The sequence below is a fragment of the Humulus lupulus genome, chromosome X (genome assembly GCF_963169125.1).
Source record: "Humulus lupulus chromosome X, drHumLupu1.1, whole genome shotgun sequence".
Classification (NCBI taxonomy): Eukaryota; Viridiplantae; Streptophyta; class Magnoliopsida; order Rosales; family Cannabaceae; genus Humulus; species Humulus lupulus.
In genome coordinates this window covers 35,543,347-35,553,705 of record NC_084802.1, presented here as the reverse complement: position 1 = coordinate 35,553,705, position 10,359 = coordinate 35,543,347, and the positions used below count along the sequence as shown (strand labels likewise).

The 10,359-nt window shown below is 33.1% G+C and overlaps 1 protein-coding gene across 1 annotated transcript; it reads left to right on the top strand.

The window, feature by feature from the left end:
• Nucleotides 1–3,700: 3,700 nt before the first annotated feature.
• On the top strand, nt 3,701–9,929 carry LOC133805104 (mitogen-activated protein kinase kinase kinase 1-like). The gene is made up of 9 exons (XM_062243206.1): nt 3,701–5,020; nt 5,961–6,045; nt 6,170–6,232; nt 6,703–6,860; nt 6,982–7,054; nt 7,160–7,219; nt 8,223–8,333; nt 8,484–8,734; nt 9,349–9,929. The coding sequence occupies exons 1-8, from the start codon at nt 3,993–3,995 to the stop codon at nt 8,694–8,696; spliced, it is 1,791 nt and encodes a 596-aa protein (XP_062099190.1). The 5' UTR covers nt 3,701–3,992; the 3' UTR covers nt 8,697–8,734; nt 9,349–9,929.
• Nucleotides 9,930–10,359: the final 430 nt, after the last annotated feature.

The following is a 10,359-nucleotide window of genomic DNA, read 5'->3' as shown; positions in this document are numbered from 1 at the left end:
ACCCCTAACATTCAAACACTCATTTTCTCTCTCAATCCGAACTCTCTCTCTCCCTCTCTTTAAAATCTCTCATTATCTCACTCTCTCAATCTCCCTATCATTCTATTCATGTAGATCTCGAAAAAATACTAAAATTTAAAAAAAAAAATCATCTGAAACCGACATTTGAGTGAAAAAATATGAACCTCCAAAGTTTTCGTCAAATTTTAGTGTAAAGCATCGAAATTGCATCGAAAAAACATCATTTTGGCCAAAAATCAAGTTTTCATGATTGCATCGTAATAGCATCGAAATACCATCGATTTTTGCATCGAAATTGCATCGAAACACTATAAAAAAAGCATCTAAATTGCATCAAAATGATGCCTTTTCGATGCAAAATCGATGCTCTTGCGATGCAATCATGAAACTTGATTTTTGGCAAAAACGATGTTTTTTTTATGCAAAATCGATGGTGTTTCGATGCAATAATGAAAATTGATTTTTGGCCAAAACGATGCTTTTTTGATGCAAAATCAATGATGTTTCGATGCAAAATCGATGGTGTTTCAATGTTGTTGCGATGCAATCATGAAAACTTGATTTTTTTGGCCAAAACGATGCTTTTTTATGCAATTTTGATGCAAAATCGATGGTGGTTCGATGCTCTTGTGATGCAATCATGAAAGCTTGTTTTTTGGCCAAAACAATGCTTTTTCGATGCAAAATCAATGGTGTTTCGATGCTGTTGTGATGCAATCAGAAAACTTGATTTTTTGTGAAAATGATGCTTTTTCGATGGTGTTTCGATGCAATTTCGATAGTGTTTCGATGCAAAATCGATGATGTTTTGATGCTGTTGCGATGCAACCATGAAAACTTGTTTTTTGGCCAAATCGATGGTGTTTCAATGCTATTGCGATGCAATCATGAAAACTTGATTTGTGGCCAAAACGATGCTCTGTCAATACAATTTCGATGCTCTGCATTAAAATTTGACGAAAACTTTGGAGGTTCATATTTTTTCACTCAAATGTCTGTTTTAAATAATTTTTTTTATAAATGTTGGTATTTTTTTGAGATCTACAAGATTGGAATGAGAGAGAGAGAAAGTGGGAGAATGAGAGATGTAAGAGAGAGAGAGAGAGTTCGGATTGAGAGAGAAAAATGGTGTTAAAATGTTAGGGGTATTTTTGTCTAAAAATTTGAAATTGTCATAAATTTGGGATAGTAACTTATGTTGACATATTAAAAAATTTCACTAAATTATCATGCATATAACATCAAATTTCCCAAATAATATTCAAATTCAAAGGATTTGGGAATCCCTATGTGTGGCGCCACACTCGCTGCAGAGTGAGTGTGTCGCCCCACATATTAGAGTTTCCCCTAATTTTCTCATTTGTTTGTTTAACCAACTTTTTAGACAATATATTTATCTGATCATAAATATCAGTTTATTCAAAATTAACTTTATCTTAAAATATCAGTTTTAAATAAATAAATAAATATCTTATTCTAAATAATATAATTATTAATATCTCTTTATATATTAATCCAAACAAGGTTAATATTTTCTTTTAACCTATAGTTTTTCAAAATAAAAACTATATAGTTAATTAATTAATTAATTAATAATTAATCAATTGTCTATAATTATCACATAATTATTTCCTTGCCCTGGAAAATTAATTCCTTTGCAATTAAGTCATTCTCTCTACAAATCTTTCTTTTGACATCCTTACCCTTGACAGTGTAGGACAGATGTGATATGGGGACCATGGACCTATAATACGAAGCTCCAATAAACTAGATTATTAATTAAACTCTTTAATCCAATACTCTTATTTATTAATTCCATGATTACTCCACTATAAATATAGAATTGCACTCTAAGTATTTATAGAATTATATTTACAGAGTTTTCTCTTGTAGTCCATTGATATAATCAATAAATGTAGTTATGTCATCCATTTATTGATTCGTTAATTAGAGCTGGTCAAGATTACCATTTTACCCTTCTAATTACCTCTCGATTCTTAAGTACCATTAATTCACTAGCGAATAATTATTCTATAATCAAATTATAGATTTGAGCTCAACAACTATTCAGTTCCAGAATTAATCCTTAAGAGAGTTAATATTCGATCAGTTAGGAAAGTATGAATTCCATTATTGTAATTCATGTTCCCAGTCATTCATGATATTGAATCTAAAAAAAAAAGTCACTAGCCTCATTATACTAAGAAACCTTAACGGGTGAATCAAAAGATCCAATGAACACAAACAAGAGTTCGTGAATACTCAAGATTTAGACTGATCTACAAATGATCATCTATTATGATAAGAATCAAATCTTTATGTCAAACGACAAGTTTATAAAGATAATTAATTCTTATCGGTCATGTTATATATAAACTCTATTATATACAACACATTTACTAAGATGTCTATCCACATTATTAGTAATTCGAATCTGGATCACTTGCATCCTGTATGCTTAATAAACCGTACAAGTAACCATTAATTAAAGATTTCATATTTTAATATATTATTGACTATTTTATTTATTATATATGATCTTAATTCTCTTGTACTAATATAAGATAATATTCTTATGAATGAATAATGAATTTTCTTGATATTATCATATAATTAATTCAAACAACAATTATAATATTCAAATACAATAAAATTGTTATTTTATTTAATTCAATAAAATGTCAATACATTTTTAGGGCATTAATCACATGACCATATCTTATTGATCTAATAAATTATTTAAAATAGGTTTGAATGAATTTTAAAATATTTAATAAATTAAATATATAATTTAGAATAATGATGTGTGATGGCTTCCACACAAATTACTAATAAGTAGTTTTAACGGTAGGATCTAAGCATTGCAACAAAATGAGCTATTTAGGTAGTATTGTTGTAAATTTTTTCCTTTTACATAAGTATTCAAGTGTTATAGAAATAATTACAATTTTATGCAAATCTTCTTATACAAAATTTTGACTTGTTTTAATAGCAGTGCGGCTCTGTTTGACTAAGTTTCTTTAAATTATTTTTTAGCTTCTTGATTTAAAAAAGTTTTAAGAGTGTTTGGCAAAAAAAAAAAAAAAATACAAAAGTCATTTTTTATTCAAAAGTACTCCCAAAAAGATTTAAAAAAAATTATTTTCTAAATTATAATAATTTTCATAATTCCCATAATTGTTTTTTAATTGATATATAAACACTTTGATTTTTTTTCATATGTAATATTATTAAAAAATGAAATAAAAAATAAAACACTAATTTTACTTATCATATCCATTTAACTCTAATCAAAAGCATAATCTCATCCAAAAAGAAAAGTTCTAACATAATTGATTACTACTTAAGTAATATAATTTTTTTTGAAAGATATTTTAGCACTAAGAACTCTAGTATTTTTAGTACTTACTCATACATACATGATTTGTTTGGTCGCCGCGCTGGCAAACAAAAATAACAGTCTCATCTCATGTCACCTACATTATTGTACAAATTACAGTAACTCTGCTCTGTCGTCTTTTATGAAAAAAAAAAAGAAGTTCATTAATCCTTGCTGGCAAAGGCAAAGGCAAAGGGTCCCCACCAGTCCCAGTCATACTGAAGGCTTCCGTATCCGCCACGTGGCACCGCGTTTTCCCTTCCTCTCTCCCTCCTACTCTCCTCGACGGCGTTTACCAGTCTCACAAAAGTCTCACTCTCCTTCTCCCCTTCAAAGTTCAAACCATTTCCTCTGATATCTCTCTCTCCTATTGGTCAGCTTCTTTTTCTTCTTCCAAGGACAAAACCCCAAACCCCAATTTTCCTATCAATTTTCTCGGGAAAGTTTCAGAAAATCATCAGGCGAGAAAGAAGAACAAGGAGTCCGTCAAGCTGGATTTTTATTCTTTAATTTTATTTTAATTTTAGTTTTACTTTTCGGGGTTTCCGGTCGAAGCTCTGTACTGGGAGAATTTAGATGGATTGTGTTCTCTATGCATCATATACCTCGATTTTTCTCCAATAAAAAGGTAAACAAAGACATGGATTCGAAGAAGAACTCGAGGAAGCCGCGCTTGGAGCGCCGCAATGCTGCCAAGCACATTGACTACAACGCGACCTCCTCGTCGTCTTCTTCGTCGATTGAATCTTCGCCGTCTCCGTCGCTTCATACTCGCTCGCTCGATTTGTCGGATAAGATGAGTTTTCGAGTCGAGGGCACCGACGGCGAGTTTGATCGGATATGCCGGAGTTTGGGGCTTTCCGGTCCTGAAGACTTTGCTATTTCGCTGGCGGCGTGGGAGGCTAGGAAGATCCGATCATCTTCGGATCTTCTGCCCAGGTCTAGGCTCTACCCTTTGGATAGCCCCAGTGATTCGAAGAGGGAGCAGGAGGAGGAGGATGGTGGAGCAGCGGTGGACGAATTGTGTGAGAGGGTTATGAAGACTGCTGTAATTAGGGATTTTACTGAGTTGACTAGGGCTCATCCAGCTCAGTCTAGTGGGTGTTGTAGTCCTGACGATAGTTATTGTGCTGGTGGTGATACTACCGTTGGAGGAGGAATTAAGGGTGTCCGGCCGCCGTTGCTAAAGCCACCTCCTTCGATGAGGCTTCCCGAGGTTGATCTCACGAGCTCGACCTGGGACATTTTAAGGGATTTTGCGCCCGACGATAAACAAGACTCTACACGAATGGCCGTTGAAGATTATGCGTCTTCTGACGAAGACAGAGAAGAGGAGGAGCAAGAACAAGAAGACAAAGTAGAACAAGTGCTGACGAAAGTTGTTGTTGAGGATCGAGGCCGAGATGTCCCAGCAGGGGGGCTTGCCGTCGTTGCTGAGAATGCACCCCTCTATGAAACGTGTTCGTTCACAACGTCGAACGATGACGATTCTTCTAGCAGCACCACAGAGCCCTCAAACATTTCTCCGAATGGGAGATTCAAACGTAATATCACCTATTGGCAAAAGGGTGAGCTTCTGGGGCGCGGGTCATTTGGTTCGGTGTACGAAGGAATTGCAGAGTAAGTTCCGGAATGTTGTGTTCAATTGCTTTCCGTCATATTTTCTTAGATTACCTTCATTTATTTCATTTTGAAAAGTTTATTAATTTCATTTCAATTGTTTATTGAGTCAAAAAAAGTTAAATCTCACCCCTTACTACGCCAGGGGTTTCATTTATCTTTGTTCTCTTACCAAATTGATGATTGAAGATTTTAGGGATGGCATGATTTATTAGAGAAAAATAGGGATGATCTCTTTAGCAAATTGATGATTGAAGATTCTAGGGATGGCACTATTTTATTAGATAAAAATAGGGGTTTTGTGGCTTTCCATATCAGTGATGGAAACAGCGTGTATATCCATGTAGGAATTATAGTCTTGTATCAGAAAGTTAACCATGTTGTCTTGGCTCTTGTCACTTAATTTTAAAACTTATTTTCTGGCACATGCTCGGCTTTGACTGGTAAAATATTTGTAGTTAAAATTAAGACTGCACTCCTTGCAAAATGCTAGAAGAATTGGGAACAATAACTGCCTGGTGCCAATGTGTTGAGGCGCTTTGGAGATAAATCTTAAACTCTATAATATTAACTGAAACAAAAAGAAAAGAAAATTTTTATTAGAAAAAGTTTGACCAAAAGCAGGTAGAGAGTTAATTTTGGGTAGGTTTTGTAAATTCAAGAGTTATTATTAGAATTTTTCAAAACAAAAGTCAAGAATTTAGTTAAAACGCAGATTTTTAGAATGTAAAGGTTAAGAATTGTAATATAGTGCATTTTTTGGTTGTTTGGTGGCAAAATGTTACAGTTTGTCTATTTCAGTTTATGCTTGCATATAATAATTTTAGAAGGGATGATTTCAACTTTCAAGTTTGTTGTTTCTGTTTCATTTTAGTTGTCTTATATTGTTGACAATTTATATATCTTAGCTGATTTTGATTGATTTTTCATTTTTTCCCAGCGATGGTTTCTTTTTTGCCGTGAAGGAAGTTTCCTTGCTTGATCAAGGAGATCAAGGAAAGCAAAGTATTTATCAGCTTGAGCAGGTTAGACTTAAGGGTTGTTTGTTTGCTGGCTTCATGTAGCATTTTGTATATTTTATGTTTATGCTAAGCTATTTGATACTTTGGTTAATGCGTGCTTCTTCTAATACTATGCTTATTATTTCAGGAGATTGCCCTTCTAAGTCAGTTTGAACATGAAAACATAGTTCAATATTATGGCACAGATACGGTATAGTTTCTATTGCCTGTGTTATTCTTATTTGTACTTTAGTTGCAGATTCTTTGTAGTATTCTTGTCACTTTTCACCTAAACTACCATTAAGTCTTCATTTTGAGAGTCAAAATCAATTTTATTGCATACTGTGCAAAAACTGTTTGATGACTCATAATGGTTTACATGGTTCATACTTTCCTAGTTTTAGTCTTGTTAGTAATTTTGCAAACCAAGCCAGGTCAGGATGAATATTTTTGATAGTAGTGGAGTTGTGGTACTATTAGTGGTGGCGGTCTATGAGAAAGAAAGTATAGACTGGGTTGTAACTTAGGTTTTTATAGTAGTAAATCTAAAGAAAATAGGTGCCTAGTATGAAATTGATGTGATTGAATATATCATGTTGCTTGTAGTCTTTTTCTAATATGTGGGTTGCAAGAATTCTATTTCATTTCTGATGATTTATTTTCTGCTTATGGTCACTGCAGGATGACTCAAAGCTTTATATTTTTCTTGAGCTAGTAACCAAGGGATCCTTGCAGAGACTTTATCAGAGATATAATCTTCGGGATTCTCAAGTCTCTGCCTACACAAGACAGATTTTGCTTGGTTTAAAGTATCTTCATGATCGAAACGTGGTTCACAGGTATGAAAAGTAAATATAAATATCACTACTATGTATCATGTGAAATCTTTGTTTCTTCAATGTTTTCAGGTATTGTTAATCTGGGTGATGCTTATCTCTTTCTGTTTTTAATTTATTCAAGGGACATTAAATGTGCAAATATACTGGTAGATGCAAATGGATCTGTCAAGCTTGCAGATTTTGGGTTGGCAAAGGTTTTATTTTTGATTTCTAATATTTTAAATTTCTTTCTGGTTACTTCTGAAATGAGTTTGAATATGTGTTCCTCCCTTACATTGCTGCATTTACTCTTTTTCCAGGCAACCAAACTCAATGATGTCAAATCTACCAAGGGGACTGCATGCTGGATGGCTCCTGAGGTTTGTCCTTGCCGTTTTATTTCAAATTAACCGAAAATGGTACTGTTTTACGGATCAATTGATTAATGGCAGTCTTAGTCTTTGGAGAAGATAATTATTAGGATTCTATGTATCAGTCCTCTTTCCTGTTATGGACCAACACATATACTCCGATATGGTACTGTTTCAAATTTATAGAAATTCATTGTCTTGTAGCCTGCCAATTCATGATCTGGCTAGCAGTAGGACACATTTTCTTGTTTTTAAATTCATTGCAGTAGAACTTAAAATTTATCGTCTTTCCAATGTTTTTGGTCTGTTAAACAATTGCTCAGGGCTTTCTGCCATAACTACGAGTCTCTTGTTTTTCGAAGATTACAGAGTTTGGCATTGGAGCAAATAAATAATTAGTATCCCCTAAGTGGTTTGAGGGTTTGTGGAATAATCAAAACGGAAATAAAGGGTCAAATAGTTAATCACTGCATTCTGTATCAGATTTAATATCGTGATTCAAATTATGTTCATTTATATAATTACAGTTCTCTGAATTTGTCACCATTTTAGCACATTGATATGGAGTCTGCTTAATTCATGTGTGTACTTGGGCCTCAAAGCTTTCACTTGGTTAAGTCCTTTATTGCAGCAGTCCAAGTTTACTTGTGAATGATATCAGTATTTTTTTTTTTCAGATATCAAATCTAATTGATTGAGAACTGGTCAGGAATATGTCCATAGCTATGAAAAAAAGATAGCGTAGTCGCAAATTGGCTATATATTATAAACTGTGATTAGTTAGCTTTTTTTTTTTCCCTCCTGTTTTTCAGTATGCTATTGATAAAATTCTTTTACCAGTGGCATTCAAGTTTTCTTTATCTGCACTATGATTTGTGTGGTACTTGGATTAGATAAATGTAAACTTTGTTGTACCTGAAAGTATTTATTTCTTTAAATATTGCTTTAGATTTCTTTTATGGTTTGCTATTGATTTTTTATATTAAGCCTCAATATTGAACTACATTTGCAGGTTGTTAATCGAAAGGGCCATGGATATGGGCTTCCAGCTGATATATGGAGTCTCGGGTGCACTGTGTTGGAGATGTTAACACAAAAGATACCGTACTCTGATTTGGAGTGGGTATGTGTTTATTTTGTTTGAATTCTTCTTTCTTTTGGCATTATTACTGTAACAACAATGGTGGATGCCAAGGTTCATAGATTTCTCAAACTTGAGTTTTTCTTCAGCTTTCTTATTGTTTTATTGCTTCACGACCTTTTGTCTCAACAGATGCAGGCCTTATTTAAAATTGGAAAGGGTGTGCCACCTACAGTTCCTGATTCTCTCTCTGAAGAGGCACGCGACTTTATTTTTAAGTGCCTACAAGTAAATGCAGATGCTCGTCTCACTGCTGCTCAGCTCTTAGAACATCCATTTGTGAAGAAGCCCCTTCCAACAACTTCTGGATCGGCATCACCTTATATTTTTGGTGTGCGGGGTTGAGATAAAATTTTCTCGGCATAAGTGATTTATACTTTAAGGTAAGATATAATATTCATTATCTTCACTTATGGTCGTTATCTTTGCTGGAGAGTACTCATTTCTATGAAATAAGAACCAATAAACACGTGAATACAAACTTTTGTTCATCTTTGGACATCTGCATACCAACTTCTTTTCATTACCATTGGTTCATTTTATTTACCACTCTCATTTCCGTGCTGCATCAGTCAATAGCTTATTGCCTAGTTTTCTAACATGTTCACTTAGCATGAGCAAGAACTAGAAAGTAACCCACCAATAGGTTTATTGCCATCCTCTTCTCATTCATGTTCTTACTTAGTACACATATATATATATATTATTATATGTATCAATTTTAGTGGGTTCCACTTGATTAGAGTAATTAATGCAATGGAATACCCTAGAGGTCCCGAGAATAATTTTTTTTATCTAAAACTATCTAAAATAATTCTTTCTAATAGGCCGGTGATACATGAACCAAATGTTTTGTTCTGATGGCGTTTCTTTCTTTTTCAATTAATTTTATATACCAATTTCATTCTGGACAAATGAACACCTTTATATCTTTTACTACATTGCCAATTGTGTCATCTTTGATGTTGTTGAATGATCTCTTTGCTATTGGAAACAGCTCCATGTGTGCTGGAAAATTTCTGTGTTGCATTCTCAATTTGGGTAGGCTGAGCCGAGGACCCAAGTGTTGCAGCAATCCTCACAATCTGAAAGAATGTTTGACGGAGCTTGTAAAAGTAACAATTTCCAAGTATCTGCGAGGATCTGACAATGGGATCTACGACTTCTTCATAGAACAACCATTCATTTTGGTCTATTGGATCCTACCTGAGAATGTGTACCGGAGCTAAGTGCTCTTATATTGTTCTCTTCTCATTTTGCCTGTTGTGGAAGCATGAGTTTATTGAAAGGGTTCAAGTCACAAATCCTTTCTTTTATTTAAATTTTAGAATATTTAGTGGATAAAACATTTTAGAGACTGGTGTGGGGGCAATAGTTGTAAGAATTGGGAGACAAAAAAAAAAAAAAAAGAAAAGAAGAAAAATTAGTTGTATATATCTTGTCATTGCCCAAATTTAATAATTGATTTGTGTACATCTGTGAAGTATTTTCCATTTTTTGTTGTTATCTTTGATACCGCAGCTGTATCCTTCTTCAAATTAGAAATTAATATATGAATATCAAGTTCATTACAGAGTAGCAAGGACGAGTATGTGTGAATGCCTTTTATTTTTTATTTAATTTTATCGTATTTTGAAAATACATTAATTTTTTTTTACAATATATAGTATATCAATTTATCTATTTTTTATTATTATTTATATATTTTTAAATATTTTTTATTCTTTCGAATATGAAGAATTGAGTAAACTTGAGGACAAGAAAAGAGAAATTGCATTAACAAATAGTATTATGTGAATATAGAGGGAACACTATAACAAAATGTAATATATAAATTCATGATGAAAAGTTGAGAGTATGAAATTATAAAGTTGGTAGCAAGAAAAAACAAAGAAAATTATATTTTTTAAGGAGTATATTTCTAATTTTAAACAAATTAGAGTAGAGAGAATAAATTATTCCAATAAAAGGAAGGATTTTTGACAACCACTCTTCATGCTCTTTGGAC